Source organism: Tetrao urogallus (genome assembly GCF_951394365.1).
Source record: "Tetrao urogallus genome assembly, chromosome: 1".
NCBI lineage: Eukaryota > Metazoa > Chordata > Aves > Galliformes > Phasianidae > Tetrao > Tetrao urogallus.
Genome location: NC_136813.1, coordinates 111721727 through 111739150, shown reverse-complemented (window position 1 = coordinate 111739150; position 17424 = coordinate 111721727). Strand labels below are relative to the sequence as shown.

General features: G+C 47.3%; 1 protein-coding gene across 1 annotated transcript; it reads left to right on the top strand.

Annotated features, from left to right (window-relative positions):
* Positions 1–3185: 3185 nt before the first annotated feature.
* On the top strand, positions 3186–13083 carry DRD3 (dopamine receptor D3; the record flags this gene model as incomplete). Its single annotated transcript, XM_079549069.1, has 6 exons — positions 3186–3467; positions 9245–9357; positions 10530–10672; positions 11134–11330; positions 12164–12509; positions 12887–13083. 6 exons carry the CDS (start codon positions 3186–3188, stop codon positions 13081–13083), a joined length of 1278 nt encoding a protein of 425 aa, XP_079405195.1.
* Between the last annotated feature and the right edge of the window lie 4341 nt (positions 13084–17424).

Below are 17424 nucleotides of genomic sequence, written 5' to 3'. Positions count from 1 at the left end.
CTGCCCAACCAGGACGAAGAGACATGGTTGGACTAGATGATCTTCATAGTCATTTCCAACTATGATTCTCTGATTCTGTTATTCTCAAAATACCCACTTCTAGTAGCCATGTGTGCTCTCCATGTCTTGTCTTTCCTATCGCCCTTACCTACAAAGAGATTATCCCGGATATCTACTATCCAGGCAGCAATGGTCACAAAGCATATTCATCAAGGTTACTCATTTCTTTACAATGCTGCTTTCTACAGTGCTTCCTCTCCTTACCCACAAGTCAGCCCATGGCCACAGATGCATGAAGCCTGTTCCCCATGACAGTGAGCCTTGTTGTGCTGTGCTACAGCGGGTCATGGGTACTGCCCACTCCCATTGGGTCCACTCGGAGCTTCAGGGCCAACCCACTGCCCTGCAGAGCCATACAGACCCCATCTCACACCTCGGGAAGCATCTCCGAGGCGCTCAGGATACTTCTCCAACACCACGCTGCAGTTCAGCTTTCCCTCCGCTTGCCATCTTCCATCCCAGGTTTAAGGCAGATTTCTGTAACTGTCTCCTTTGTAAAATCCCTCTCTCCTTTAATCTTTTAACTAACGATTTTTCAGTTCCACGCCCCAGCTGCCATCCCACCACCCCACGTTCCCACTCACCGAACCCACAGATGGGTTTCGGTCCCCACGGACCGCCGCCTCTCCCGCCCCCCCGCCACCGCGGGTCCCCGCCCGCCCCCTGGGCCGGGCCGGGGCGGGGAGGAGGCGGCACCGATCCCGAGCCCCGCTCGGCCGCGACGGCGGGGCGCAGTGGGCAGGGGTAAGTCTCACTCGCCGCCGGCCCCTTCCCCTCCCCGGGCCCCCCTAGTCGCCCTCACCCCCCGTACCCCGATAAGAGGTGGGAGGAAGGGAGAACGGCGGGGATGGGGGCAGCGGGGCTCTCCTGGCGGAAGGGGATATGATAGCGCTTTGGGTTGCGATGAGGTACGGGAGGGACCCCTTATCAAACCGCGTAGCACGAAAGCCTTGTGCCTTTCGTTCGTTTTCTCGGGTGGTTTTGCTTACGGGCTGGGCAGCTGCTTCCAGTGCTACGGACCTCGCCTTTCGTGGCCCTAGACAGTGGAGCCGTGTCGGTGTATAGTGAGCCCTGACTTGGGTGGCTTCAGTGGGACCGCTCTGTGGAACGCTTTCCTGGGCTCAGCAGCAATGCTGGCTCCACTAGAAATGAATACTTCACATCCAGCGGGGGTCTTAACTTCTTGGTTGAGTCAGGCAGAAGAAAGACACAGAGGGGAGGCAAGTACAAGCACTTGCAGCTGAAACGCTCATGGTAGGAGATGGGTTCACCCTGTCCTGAAGGATGTCTGTTTTGGTGGAATGGGAAGATCAGCTGCCATCTCCTTCAGCCCTCATCCTCTCACAATGACAGGCTGGCATGGGTAGCTTAGTTTGAAGGATGCTTCTATGAAAGGGATTGGAGCAATTATCACCTATTACACAGCTACAAGTGCATACGTTGTGGATATTCTCTTCAGTGGTAAGGTGGAGCAAGGAATATTATTTATAGTGCTGGCATTGCAATGTTCTGTCCTTGCCTTTCGTACCTCTCATGCTGATAGTGAGTTTAGCAATAGGAGCACTAGTAAAAAAAATAAAATAATTTAAAAAATCAGATAAAAGGGATTGAATGCGGTAGGACAAGCCTGGGACAGCAGCCTTCATATACCTTGAAAAAATTAGCATCCTAAATCAGGAGAAAATCAGCCTCCAGAATCAAAAAAGGGCAGGTTCCTGAGCACAATCACAAGCCCATTGTAAGAAAAAAAAATGCAGACCTTGCTTCATGCATCATTCCATTATTCCATCCCAAATGACAAGTTGATTTGCTCTTCAGCACATGAAGTGTATCTTCCAGCCAGGCATGGAATACATAGAGCACAATATGGATGAGATGGGGGCTGCACTGAAAAATTTGGCATGCTGAGCATCATTTGAACAGAAGGCCTGGGATGAGAACACATTGTAGGAGAGGAGTAATTCAGCCTGTGGTGCTCACTGTGAGGCTGCGAGGGTTCAAGAGCCTTCTTGAGCAGTGCAGGTGCAATCTTTGCCAGGCTGCTGAGATCTCAACTGCATGAAGATATTAAAGAGTTTTGTAATGAGGGAAGAAGGAGAGTGCTTCCCAGGGAAAAGATAGGAGCTCCAAGCTCTCATTTGGGTGAATGTGTTGGGTCTTCTAAGTGTGATGGACTGCTTTGTTTTAGACTGCCTCTTATGCCCATCTGGCCTAAGCGGTAGTGTGGTGTGACTTTGGTGCAAGTTGAAACTACTGCCGTTTTCCTCAGCTGTATTGGTTGGTAAGATGAACTGTTTGGATGAACACAGTTGAATATGAAAAGCTGAAAGTTGAATGTAAGTCAGCAGAGTGCCCTGGCAGCCCAAAGGGCCAGCCGTACCCTGGGTTGCAGCAGGCCCAGCACTGCCAGCTGGGCAGGGGGAGGGGTTGTCCCACTCTGCGCTGTGCTAAGCGGCCTCACCTCCTGCACTGGGTGCAGCTGTGGGTGCCACAGAATGAGACAGATAAGCTATTAGAGAGCATCCAAAGGAGGGCTGTGAAGATGGGGAACGGTTTGGAGGGCAAGGTGTATAGAGAGCAGCTGATGTCCTGTGGTGTGCTCAGCTGTGTGACAGCGACAGGAACAACATGGAGCTGTGTCAGAGGAGGGGCAGCTGGGGATTAGGGACAGGGCCTGCACCAGAGGGCGGTGGGCATGGAACAGCCTGCCCAGGGCAGTGGGCAAGGCCCCAAACTGACAGAGTTCAAGGAGCATTTGGACAGCACCCTCAGACATAGGGTTTGGATTTGGGGTGGTGCTGTATGGAGCAGGGGGTTGCACTCCGTGATCCTTTTGGGGCCCTTCCAACTCAGGATAGTCTATAATTCTATGGTTCTATGATAGGAAATGAAATACTGCATTCTTCTTTTGGCTTAGATTCAATGAAAAGCAAACCAGGCCAAACTAGACTGTAAAATAAAGCTCTGCCTTTATTTGAGCAGAATAAAGACCTCTAAATTTGACTTTAAGTAGCATCACAAATGAAATATGACTGATAAATACCATCTACCAAAACATATCATTCTCCAGAATTATCGTATGGCTCAGTTTTCGCTCATCTTTTTCTCTGTGCTGCAGCATCCCCATGGCACTCTTCACAAGAGCCAGCATTCATCTTAACACCACCAGCTCTGTTCCCTGTGGAGCAGGTAACACAACAGAACCTGACCTGCCACGCTCACACGCCTACTATGCCCTCTGTTACTGCATCCTGATTTTGGCAATCATCTTTGGGAATGTGCTGGTCTGCTTAGCTGTGCTGAGGGAGCGCGCCTTGCAAACCACCACAAACTACCTTGTGGTAAGCCTGGCAGTGGCGGACTTGCTGGTGGCTACTTTGGTGATGCCATGGGTGGTGTACTTGGAGGTGAGTATGTCTTGAAAAAGTGCAGCAGCATTGAACTGAGTACAAGTTAACTGGCATGACTGTGTGCATTCAGGATAGGCAAGCTCTGGGACAGATAAAGCCCATTTGCATTTCAGTTTCCCAGCTAGCTCTGGAGCACTTGCGGTGTGTGTGGTGGCCCACGGGTGGCCCTAGGAGACCATAGTCAAGCTGGATAAGTACACACCACCAGCACATATCCTGAGCCCAGTTCTTTCTGGCACAGCTCTTTTAGTTCGAATGGCATCTGGGCTACCTCCAGTGATGTCAGCTTTGGGTCTCAGTGTGCTAACAACATTTAATTTGGGTGCCCTTGAAGCTGCTATTACCAGCCAGAGGGTTGCCAGTGGGCACTGTGATGGATTAGGAATGACAGGGGGAGGCAAAGGGGTGGAAATTTCTTAAAGGAACTCATTTCAGAGTCCAGATCAATCCCTGCCTGCTGGCAAGAAAACAAAAGAATGGTCAAATCCTCATTTTTTGTGGAGCTTCAGAACTTGAATGTCTGTGATGATAGCTCCAAGTAATATTACCTAAGCAGGCTGACAAAGAGATGAAGCTAAGGATCATGCTCCAAAATCTCTTTAAGTCATGTGAGGGTTTTCACAATAACTTCAAAGGACTCATCAAGCCCTCAGGGCCTTATTCCCACTTTCCCAAGTTTTGCACATTGGGCTGGTGTAAATCTGTAGTAGCATGACAGCGAAAATATGAAGAACATTGTCAGATATAGGGTAGTAATGATGAACTCCAGATTCCCCCCCACAGTGGCAAAATTCTGAATTACTGAAGCCACTCCAGCAGGAAACATTTTTGCTACAGTAAATACAGAAAACACACTACAGCTGGCATTTGTATCTGTTCTCTTTAGCATTTTCATGCTAACTCAAGTAAATTGGTAGATCCAGAAAAATTAGAGTGAATGCCTATGAGCCATAGGCTTTCAGCTGTGCCCTGTCAGCCTTGTTCCCATGATAACAGAGACAGAACAAGCCTCTGAGCTATGATCTCTACAAAGTCTTGTGCTCCTTCTCTAAGGGGCAAGGTGGGATCAGGCCAGAGGGTGGGTAAAGCATTCTGGTGACGGCTGCCCACCTTTGGCTGACCTCCTTCCCACAAAGCAAAGCAGCAGCAGAGAGGGATTTTAGCTTGTGTATATGGGCTATACAGTGCATGAAGAGGAAGTAGGACAATACAGGACAACTCCAGCGAATGCCAAACCAGCTGTGCATGTGCAAGGATATCTGATCAAGCAGCAGTGGAATGGCAGTGGTCTGCAGCCCTCGTCTGTCAACAGGGCACTTTGAATAGCCAGCAGATCTCTAAAGTTTGGCACTGAGTGCAGGCATTTCCCTTATGTTAAACCAAGCCTCTCCCAAACTGTATCTGTTGCAGTATCAGCAAGACCACAATTTAGAGAAATTAAGGGTCTGTTCTGTGTACATGCATCATTAATTAGTAAGGGTATTGATGGTTAATTATTTATGTATAGCATCACTGTGGAATGAAAGAACAAAGCATCATAATCCTGCTTGTGTGATCACGTTCTTAATGGAGTTAATAGTGATATTTAGACTAATCTGTGTGGAACAGTCCTGGAGCTGCTCTGCAGGATGTGTGCCCTTCGGTGGTGTTACCTCATAGGGTAGGAAGGGGTGTTGGAGAGATGGAAGCAATAAAGAAGGAAAGAACAATAAAAAGCAAGAAATAAGGAGAAGAAAGACAACCCAATTAAAAAAAATAACTGTGCATTTTGATTACACCTAAAAAGTACTATTAAAATCAAATTTAATTTCAGACTGCTCATACAGGAATATTCCATTACCTCAAACATAATTCCAGTCTCGAAAGAAATCACCATATGCATTGCATTAGAAAAGACTTACCAGTTGCTATTGCTGTGAAGAGTGTGTGCACAGGAGCACATCTGCGGAGCAGCCTCTGCCCCCAGCAGTTTCCCACTTGTCAGCTGGCCTGTCTAAACGCATGCTTTTAGTTTCTCTGGCCATGCAAAAGCGTAAGTGGGATTTCTCAGCTGCAGGGTGCTAATGGCATCCCCAAGAAGAACTTACTCCTAAATACAAAACTCTTTAAGTGATCGTGCTTAGAGGCACAGCTGCTTACAAACCTGACGCAACTTTGTGTTCATGCTTAATTTATTCCTATCCATGCATCATTATTTTAATACAATTTACAGATTCCTTTGTTTATTTGTAGGGATTCAGGAGAGTCATGGATTTGCATAAGTTTATGAATGCGCAAGAATGGTTTTTAGATTGGAAGACTTCCTAAATTTATAAATAATGCTGCAGTTTTGTGGATAAAGCAGGCTGGTCACCATGTAGGACGAGGTGAGAGCCTGACCTGAATGGTCCATAGGGAGCATTAGCTGTTCTGTCTTTGACAGAACCAGGATTTCATCCTGGGCTCTGTTCTCAGTTCTGCTGTACACACACTGAGTGGTAATGAGAGATTGTATCGGCTCATCTCTATGAGATTTGCTCTCATCATCTGTAAGAGGAGAATATTATTTAACCATCCACCTCATTCACACAGTTGTGAGGTGACATTCAATTAATACCTGCAATGTGCTTTGAGATTCCTGGATAAAAGACTCCAGAGGGATAAAGAATAGGTGCCCTGCCAGCATATGAAAACCATGGCAAGTTATTGCTTCTGTAACAAAGATGAGTAGAACAAGAAAATAAAGAGCAGGAATAAAATTTGAAAGCATGAACAAGGCCTATAATAAAAAAGCACTTCTTTGTTCAATTCTGGAATAAATTCTGTATTCTCATGTATGTAAACATCAGCTTCTTCACTGACTTCTGTGGGGCTGGCCCTCATTCCAGTTCTGACTGGTGGAAGCTAGAATGGGTTTTAAGCCCAACATTTTGATGTGCCAAGCATCCCCTGAACACAAGCAGCAGCTTAATATACAAGTGATGTGATCTGAATACATCATCCTGAGAGGGTTCACTTCACAGCCGTTCCCACCACCGGCTTCTTCAGTTTTAATGGTCCACATTCCCAGAGCTCCTCTTTGGGCTTTGTGTTCAAATATGCTCAGGACCTTAGAAACTCAATCCATTAAGTGCTTGCACATCTGCTAGGATAGCAGCTGCTGGCTTCATGCAAACACCTGCCAGCAATTCCTGGTGAGATATTCTTCAGACTTCACAGATCTCTCTCTCTCTCTCACACACACACACACACACACGCAAACACTCACACTGCACTGTATTTTGCCTCACACTACAGAAGCACCCTTTCGAAGTGGGCAAGCAGGTCTCAAAATTTGCAGCTAATGCACAAGTGATGTAGGATTTCCTATAAAAAAGGAACCTATCTGATCAAGTGTCTGAGGGGCAGCCTTCAGTTTGTACATCTAGTAGCTTTCCAATTGTGCAGAAAATCTGTAAGGTAGGTTTTGTTTTTCTTTTTGCTTTTTGCTTGCTGTTTTTTGGAAAGGAAACAAAGGCGCCCCAAAAGCACTAGAAAATTTATAAGAAAACTGAAGATGAAAGCACAGTTCTTGTCTGCGTTTTGTAGGCTGATTTCCTTTTCTCTCCCATGCACCCATTCAGTGCTAGGGGGATCTAATGTTCCTCTGGCAGTCGGTTCAGTGCCTGACTTCTGACATACAGCAGCTGGGCCCAGCAGAGAACACCCTGAAGGCAAAGCTCACCTCAGCAAGTTTCTGTGCTCGTCTGCAGGAGTGGTGGCACAGGAACAGCCAAAAACATGACAATTTCTCAGGATGATTTCTTGAACAACCTCGAAAAAAAAAAAAACCATACAGAGTGCATTAGTGTTGTTTCTTTCTGCAGTGAGCTGCACCCCCCTCAGGTACCAATGCTTGCCAGTGTTGACCCATTGACCTACAAGAAAAAGGCAACCCATGTGGCACCATCTCCAGCCTGTCCTGGTATGAGAATTTTCAAATGTCTAGCTCTTGTCTTAGACATCATCAAAGACATAATAGACATCATAGAATGGCTTAGGTTGGAAAAGGACCTTAAAGATCATCCAGATCCAACTCCCTGCCACAGGCAGGACTGCCACCAACCAGATCAGGCTGCCCAGGGCCCCATCCAACCTGGCCTTGAACACCTGCATGGATCAGACATCCACAACCTCTCTGAGCAACCCGTTCCAGCATCTCATCACCCTCTCCCCATTTCATCTGATATAAATCTCTCAAGAGAGATAGTATACAATAAATGACTTAAGCTAAGATCAGTGATGTAGATGGGGGAGCAGGAGCTGAAGGAGGAGCACACACCCAAGAAAAGTCATTTATAAGAAGCTGTTACACCTTTCATGCCTCATCAGCGTTTTTCTATGCTGCATGGCCCCAGGGACCTGACAGGTAGGTTGCTGGCACATATTCACAAGATCACAGGACAATTCTGGGGGCCTCTGGTCCCACTCCAACCTGAGGCAGGGTCAACCATGAGGTCAGAACAGGCTGCCTGGGGCTCTATCCAATTGGTTCTTGAAAACCTCAAAGGATGGAGCCTGCACAGCCTCTCCAGGAAACCTGCTCCACTGCTTCATTACCACTTTGAACCTCTCTTCATTCGGTGAATGCCTGTTGTCTCTTTTTTTTCTTACCACACACTGCTGAGAAAAGCCTAGCTTTTCAGTAATCTGGCTCAAACTCTGTTAATACCTCCCATTAGATACTGAGAGGCTGTTGCTAGGACCCCACAAAGTCACTTCTCCTCCAGGCTGATCAAGGCCTGTTCCCCTCAGCTTCTCACAAGTCCTTCAGCCCCTCAGGACCATCTCAGTGGTCCACTGCTGGCCTTAGTCCAGTTCATCAGTGTCTTTCCTATTCTGGGCCCCAAAACTACATGCACTACTTCAGATCTTAGCTGTATTCATTCATTAGGCTTATCTGTTTTAGAGCAAGATGCATCCTTGTTCATCTCCTGCAAGGAGCAGGTGCTTCTTGACCACCTCCCTCTGAGCCAGGCCACCATTGCAGCCTCGAGGAGAGCTGACCCATGCACAACAGTGCCACGCAGTGCTTGGAGCATGCTGTTGCCAGATGAAAACATCAATTGCGAAGATCTCAATACCTGGGCCAAATATTTATTTCTCCATCACAAAGATTGGCCGCAGCTAAGCTTTCCTGATCAAAAATTCAAAGCAAGCAGAACAAGAACTAGACAAGGTAGTAACCCAAAAAAACCCTTTATCTGAATAGTTTTTTACTCTCATTCAGATCTAATAATCAAAATCTATAACTGAGTTGAGAATCCAGATGAGGTTCTCGAGAAGCCTCGGGTCTCAGGTCTCTGCTTCATGCATAAATGCATAAGATTTTCAGCATTTTTCAAGCTCAGTGGCTACAAAAAAACTCCATCAGAACTCCAACAGCTAAGTTGAGGAACACTTTTAGCCCTTAGATTTGCTTGGATAATTCTTAATCAAAGAAGGCATACAGTGATACCATAGTTAATTCAATTTATCATACTAAGCCATAAGAAAACGGACAGCTGCTATCTATTTCTGCACACTGCCTCCTTCTGTAAGAGTAAGTAAAGCAGTTAAATTCAGCTCCTAGATTTTTTGTGACTTATCACATGTTATCCAGAACATAACACAGATGCACTAGTTTCACTCTGAGCATCACAGTGAATACAAATTCATCTTGATTTTGAGGTGCTTGGAGGAGAGCACCCTCTTATACATAACTTTTTAGAACTTGATGAAGAACAGGGCTGACAGCTTTGTGATTCCTGATGCAGGTGACTGGGGGAGTCTGGACTTTCAGCCGCATGTGTTGCGATGTCTTTGTCACCATGGATGTCATGATGTGCACAGCCAGCATTTTAAACCTCTGTGCCATCAGCATTGACAGGTGAGTACCGGGTACATACAGGAGAATAGCCTGGAGAGGTGTAGGCCCCAGATAACCATGTAAAGGATGTGGATGAGGGATCTGCATAGGCAGCATCAGCATCCTCAGGAACATAAGCTTTCCATCAAGTCTGTCACTGTCTCTACAGCTGTGAATATGGCTTAGCCCACTATGTGCTAGAAGATGCCTACACTTAAGAAAAGGTGCAGATACACAAGCATTATAAATAATAAACCATTAGGTGTTGATAGTCAGCCACATCCTCATTCTTTCTGAAGGTAGAAACCAGATCATCTGGTTCCCACTGAGTAGAGATATTCCCCCCGGAAGATTTACTGAAGGAAGTCCTGCCATATACGTACGGAGGGGAGAAGATTATTGCTGCATAATCTTCAGCCCTGTCCTGTTTTTCTGTCTTAAAATTTAGCTTTTTCTAGGCAGCAGTGAGAGCTGGGAGCCAAGACCTTGGCACATGTGGTCCAGTTAGGCCCTAAACTTCCTCTTTACAGGGATCAGGAGGGAAAGGAAGAAGCATAACATACTGTACCTTTGTAATTTCTGATTCAAAGCTAAACTGAAGAGGCAGCTCTCAGCAACGGGATGGACCAGTGTTTCTCCATAGGAGCATCTTTTCCTGTTTCAGTTCAGTTCTGTCACTGGGTGCTCCTCAAGCCAAGACTCCTGAGCTTTCCAAATCCCAGGATTGTGGAGCTGTTTTCTAGGGCACCCTGGTACCCAAATGTTTCTGAATACACACCGGTGTGCAATCATCTGGCTGTCCACATGGCCAACACCAGGGAGGGCAGCTGAGGCACAGGAAAATGGGCCACAGTTGCTCCAGAGAGTGCTCCTTCCTAGCAGTGCACATGTAACCCTGGGGGGCTGAGGGGCCCATCTGGTACCACAAATCTTGTAGCTTCATGCCAGCAGTTCTGCGCGTATTTCTCCCCAGTGCTGCCAACTAACTCTGTTTTCCTTTGTTCCTCCCCACAATACCCTGCTTATCATTTCTGCAAACTGCTGATCCATCATCTGTTCTTCTTTCCTCTTCCATCTCTTCATCACTTCTACCATCACATTCCCTATGTTGCTTTCCTTCCTCCTTTTAAAACTGATGCTTTTCCTCCCGCCATTCTTACCTCTCCTTTTTTTGGAGCTGGTTTGGTTCACAGATACACTGCAGTGGTGAAACCAGTGCAGTACCAGTACAACACTGGGCAGAGCTCCTGCAGGAGGGTCTCTCTCATGATTGTGGTAGTCTGGATGCTGGCATTCGCAGTGTCATGCCCTCTCCTCTTTGGCTTCAATACTACAGGTAAGTGATATCCTGAACAATAGCACACAGGGTGGGGCTGGCAGTGGAGCTGCCTTTTATATGGCCAGGTCATTTAGCATGGAACTTGCAGGTTTTTGAAGCTATAGGAAATTTTAGGGAACTGGAAAGAGCATCTCAGGAGATGTCAGGAATGGCAGAAAGGACAAAGGAGAAAGGATCTGAGGAAGAATGGAAATGGAAGTGAGAGAAGCGGGCACAGCTGTTGGCCAGAAGAACAAGCAGCTGCTAGATGGTCTGAGGGAGAGCTGGTTTTAATCACCCTTTAGGTGACTGGGTAGGCCTCAGTATAATTTGTGATAAAGGAGACTGGAGATGCTTGCGCTCCTTAGACTGCCCTTGTCCCTCAGCCAGCATATTACCTGCTTTGCCAATACACCAGAGCCTCCTTCCGATGAACTGAAGCAGCTCAGCCATTCCTCTCTCTTTTTTCTCCTCCCCAGGGGATCCCAGTGTCTGTTCAATATCCAATCCTGTTTTCATAATCTACTCCTCTTTGGTATCCTTCTACCTCCCCTTCATGGTGACCCTTCTGCTCTATGTCCGGATTTACCTCGTGCTAAGACAAAGGCAAAAGAAGAGAACCCTCACTCGGCAGTGCAGCTACAACGCCAGCACCAAACCATGTTTTACACACAAAGTAAGATCCACATGAACACAGTAGGAACTGTCAAAAAGGACAGGGCATTTATCATCTCTTCAGAGGGTCAAAGCACAGAATCGAAAGCACAAAGGGATATGACATCTTTTCATCCCATCCTTCATTAATGCACCGTGGTATTTGAGTTGTAGAAGCTTTAGTTAAGTCCTTTTTTAGCACTCTAGAAACAAGATATCTCAAGTATATCTCTGCCTCTGGATCCAGGCAACTGGAAAAGAGCACAGCCTCCACCCCCCTGTTCCTTCTGAGCTGTCCTTTCTCTGCCAGCGAAACTGATTTATTCATTTATTGATTTTTACTCTTTGAAATTTCATTCTTGAGGCTTCACAGACTTTAATGACCTAGATCATTAATAAAAAATCTTTATTCATCACACTTAAATGTTCAAAATGCTCAAGGGAACCAACACAGTAATTTGAAAGGGATCACCTGGTCACGCAAGCCATGCAAGCCCATTTGTTTTAACCATTTTCTCAGAGTGAAGTACATTAGGAAAGGGTCAGGATGTTTAAGGTATCAGGGCCAATACAGCACAAGAAGTGAGATGCTAGCAGAGCAGGTGGTTCAACTCTTCTTGTTCTCATGCTTCTCCTTGGAGGGATAGAGGCAGAGAGCTGCCACACTATGGTTCATCCTTCAGATAAGTTAAGGCCAGTTCCAATCACTAGATTTTGTTCCATCCCCAGAGGTTAGTCTTAGCACCCAATAAATGATACAGGCTAAGGATAACTCCTACAACTCCTCTCCTCATCCTTTGACCCAATGAACAGATGAGATTGTTCCAAGCTCCTCTGTGGCATCCTCTTTTGCAGGAACACATCAAGAGGAAAACTTTGCCAAACAGATGCCAGGGCCCATTTTCCCCTTGTTTCCAGCTCAAATGCTCAGACCACGAGATGTCTACCAAAAGAAAGTTGCTGACTGCCTTCAGCCTCCGGCAGTACCGCAGCTTCTGCCAAGATAGATCTCTCAGCAAGACACCTGGGACTCCACAACACAACAGGCTGGAAGAGAGGAGAAAGAGCAAGAACCCTGGGCTGGAGGTACAGAGGCTCAATAATGGGAAAACTGTCAGCTCTCTGAAGCTAGCGCACCAGCAGCCCCGGCTGATCCAGCTTCGGGAGAGGAAGGCTACACAGATGCTGGCTATTGTTCTGGGTGAGTGAGAGCCAGTTCCCCTCATTAACTGAGTACTAACAGGGAAATAAAGCAGCCCTCATCATAACTCTTTAAAACAGCTAAGGCAGTAGTCTTCCCTCCTAAGTTTCGGTCACTGTCAGCAGGCCACATCTGAAGTATTGTACTTCTCTGAGTACTGTACTCATTCACATAACTGACTCTGAGGAACCTGAACTCTTGCAAAGTCCCTCTCTATGAGGAATTAATGTCACCTTCTGCATTTACCGAAGGCAGACAGGTGTACCGGGCTGCAGGGAAATACTGAAAGGGTCAGGGATAAGGGCACATGTGTAGCCCTCTTTCCAAATTGTTGATTCTCTCTGAAGTCAGAATTTGTTTTCTTTCTTTAAACTCAGGGACATTCATAGTCTGCTGGATGCCATTCTTCTTGATTCACATCCTCAACACCCACTGCCTGGCCTGCCATGTGCCCCCAGGGCTATACAGTGCCAGCACCTGGCTTGGTTATGTCAACAGCGCCCTCAATCCCATCATCTACACCACCTTCAACACTGACTTCCGCAGAGCCTTCCTCAAGATCCTCTGCTGCTGATGGAAGGGCCAGCATTTCTGGTTGTTCGGGAATGCACTGAACCTCATCCAAAGCACGACCAGAATAAGGATTCGTCCTGACTGCTGGAATACCTGCTCTCACAGCACAGCCCTAGGGAGATGGTTTTGATCACATCCCGCTGGTAAGAAATAACTAGCACCTCAGGCCAGCTCATCAGTCCCCTTGTCAACCCAGATGTCAGCATGCAGGCTGGCCCATTTCCCACAGCTGTTCTGGAGCAGTATGTATCATGGTCTCCTTTCCCTGTGATATTCCACAAATCCATCTCCCAGTAGTTCCTAGGTCAAAACACCAGATGAGTCCTGCTAGGCCACATCAGCTGGTCTCATGCCAGAGCAGTCTAATGCTCTTCCTGTTCAGAAAAACCCACCCTGGGACAGTCCTGATTTCTCCCATTTTCCCCTCTCACTGTACAGGATCCAGAGAGACTCACCAGGGGGGCCCCAGCTCTTTCTCCCAAGCCTTGGCTTAGCAGTGCTGTTAGCCACGCTTGTTTGACAGCTTTGGGCATAACTACAAGTTGTCTATGCCTTCTACACCTTGGCTCCTCCATCCAAGCAGTGCTTTCTCTCTTTCCTAATACTAAAGCCAAAGCATTGTCCTTCTCTTGTTTGATGGGTTTTGGGGTGGGACATCAGTGGACAGCATGTATAGTTTGCGTGGAGAGATGCTCCTCATCCTGTATTGTAACTGCAGTAATCCAATAAAACACATATCAAATTGGATGTTTTGGTGCTTTTGTGGGATCTGTTTGCCACATTTGCCATAAGTCTTTTCTCACTGGTAGCCCTCTCAGCACTTTCCCTCTGTGAAGCAATCATCCTCCCAGGCATCCACACAAGGTCATTATTAGTGCTTGCCTTTTACTAATACAGAACAAATCAGGGAAGTGTTTCTCCAGGCCTCACACAGTGAAGCACTAGTGAAACTGGGAAAGAAATCAATGCCTGTTGTAAACACCTCCCGCAGACAAATTCTGAAAATGTGGTAAATTCATTTCTCAGCTGTGCTAAACAGGCATGTGGTGGTGTTATTCCATCTGCTTAGAGGTGCTGGAGTGCATAGGAGGCACTCAGGATATGCTGGGGATAAATCCAGTGAATCAACCTGTGGAAAGATTGTTGCCCCAGTAATTCTCATTAAGATGTTGTCAACACAGACCACCAGAGACCAGCTTTGGTTTCTTTACATAGAGTTGACAGAAAAGTGGAAAACAGGAAACATCTTTTAAAGGGTGAGTGAGTCCATTTTGGACACTGGCCTAGCATTTCTCAGTTGTTATGTTCAGTCCAATCTTACTTGAATCTGAACCTTTTCCTTAAGCAAAACCCACCACAAAATACACCCACAATCACAAAAATTCAGCTGCAAAATAAAACAGTGACTTTTTCCCTCCCTCAAATACTGCTTGAGTTCTGTGCCTCAGTCTTACCATGGCAATAAGAACACAAGCAGCCTTGCAGGAAAGCCCAAGGAGTAGAAGCAAGTGAAAGTGCTGTGAGCTGTTGGACTCCTTGCTACTTCAGCATCAGCCCTTGGAAGATGCAGAAGCTCCTCTCCCACGGAGTTAGAGAGGGAGCTTGGAGCCTGCCACAGGCTGCGCATAATCCACAGAACTGGGAAGCCTGCACTGCTGCCATGCCACAACAGATACGTGGCACAGCCAGGTACTGTGCATTCTGTGCCCACCCTCACTGTGCTCCACATGGTAGCAGGGATAGGATACTAAAGGTCCCCTGTGCTAGACACCATTTGTGATCAAGCCAGCAAGCAGAAGAGCCAGAAAGCATCTCTGTGATGGTTTTAAGGAGAGTTAAGAGCCTCTGGAGACAGAAGGGAGCTGGCAAAACCCAAACCCATGGGGAACAACAGCAGTTTGCCCAGTAAGGCAAGAGGAAGACATCCAAGCACTGCCTGTCTAGACACAACTTGGAGCAGTGGCACATGAAAAAATTGACGGAAAAATACCATTTACCCCTTTCTCCACCATTTCTCCTGGCAGACATTAGTCCCAACCCACAAAAGGCTGTGATTAAGCCACTGCAGCCCACATACTGCCATGCCTTGTTCAGGTAGAACCTGTCTTCCATGATGCCTCTCAGTCTGTGACTTCTCCTCAGGCTGCTGTGTGTCAGCCATCATGCTATGCCAGTGCTCATGCTCAGCTACTGTGCTCCAGCTGTGGGACATGTCATCTAAACAGCCTCAGATACAGTCATATTTGAAAATAAACCATTGTTCAGGCTACAGTTAGGACAAAACCCTGCAAAGCTTGCAGAAAATCTCTCTTCCCCACAATGAATGCTCCCTAGACTCCTTAAGGGACAGGCAGGCCAGCTATTCAGCTGCACCTTGCTATGGGTCAAAGCACAAGCAACTCCTGCTTGGGCAAAGAACACCTGGAGACTGCTGTATTTCAGCCTGTAAGGGAATCCAGGGTGGCAACTGCACTGCTATTTTCCTCAAGTTGGTCCTCTGCTGACAGCTGGGGTCAGCACAACCACTCAGGCCAGCAGCTACGCTGGCAGGGCAGCCTTACATAAGATAGAGCTTTGTTTAAGCTCAGTGCAAACCAAAGCTCTGCTTCAGACCTGCTACTTATCTGACAGCTTTTGAAAAACCCAGTCAATCACTGCCAGCATTTGGAGGAAGGACCAGTGGGCTGCAGGCTACTAATACTGGTGATACACAGAAAACTAGGAGCAGGAACTGTGGACAGTCAGAGAACCTGTGTGAAGGTCCGCTCATGATATGATGACAGGCTCTAGCAGCCTGCAAATACTCCTGACCTGTGTGGTGTCACATCTCCCAGGGAGAGAGCAGGAATGCCAGTTCTGCTTCAGACCAATACAAGTATCCCAGATCTGAATTAGCCATCTAGTGAACAACTGAAGTGAACTTCTCCTAACAACGACGATGTCTTCAAAGCCAGCTCCTATGACACTGAATAGGAGTTAGAATCATAAAATCACAAAACAAGCTGTGTTAGAAGGGACGCACAAGGATCACTGAGTCCAACTCCTGGCCCCACATAGCAACACCCAAAATCCAAACCCTATGTCTGAGCACAGTGTTCAAGTTCACTCCTTGAACTCCAGCAGCTTGGAGCCATGGCGCCCACTGCCCTGGGCAAGCTGTTCCATGCCCACCACCCTCTGGTGCAGAACCTGTCCCTTAATCCCCAGCTGCCCCTTCCCTGGCACAGCTCCATGCTGTTCCCTCGGGCCCTGTCGCTGTCACAGAGAGCAGATCTCAGTGCTGCTCCTCTGCTGCCCTCGTGAGAAGCTGTAGGTCGCCATGGGGCCTCCCCTTAGCCTCTTCTGCTCTGGGTTAAAGAAGACATTTCTTACATCAAACATCACTTTGGTTTCACTCAGTCTCAGCTGCCAGAACCGCAGCCCATCAGCCATGCCTCTCTCCAGTAGGGATGCTCTCCCCCTGGGTCCAGGCAAAGAGTTCTCCTGAGCCTCCCTCATGATTCTGACTGCACATCAGCAAGTCCCATCTTGCTAGACACTGTTCTCAGCTCTTCCCTAAAATGCCTCTAGAAATGTGAAACAAAGAAACAGAAAACCTCTAGAGTCAAAAAAAGAAAATGAGCAAAATTAAAAATTAATTTCAGAGTAATGATTTAAGCATCTTGGCAAGACAAGCACCAGCCGGCTCTGTGCTTGGTGATGTGGGAGAGACCTTTCCGGTTCCCTGCCCTGGGGACTCTTGTCAGTTTTAATAAGTTTTATCCTGCAGCTGTGAGCAATGCTAATCAAACAGCACAATAAGGACTACTTTTCACTGGGCAGAGGCATGCTGGCTATGGGACTGTGTGTCTCTTTGCCACCCTGTGCCTCTGCCGAGGGGCCATGATGTAGGTAGGCTGCTCACCTTGCTTTGCCCCAGCAGAGAGGCAGCAGCATTCCTGTCTGCCCATGAAGGACATGCTGAGGGAGGTGGGCAGACTGTGAGTTCCACAGCATTAACATCTTGTTAGCTGTATCTCTGTGGTGCAACTAACTGTTAGGGTGAGGCCAGCACCACAGAGCCTCAGGTGTGAAGGTCACCAGCATCACTCCTCAGCCTTTTGCTTCCTGGTGAGCAAGAGGATAGCAGCCATGGCTGAATTTCCTGAACAAGATGCTCATTCCTCCTCAAGATGTGCATGAAGCAAAGGATGTGAAAGGCCTCATGCCAGTGTCTTCTGCAGCTCAGTGTTACCAATGCTCTGGATATCATGCATAGCTCCTGCTACTCTCTTTTCTGGCCTTGCCAAGTGCTAATAATCTTGTTTGCCTCTGCTTCATCTCCCACTCCCCCTTCCCTGAA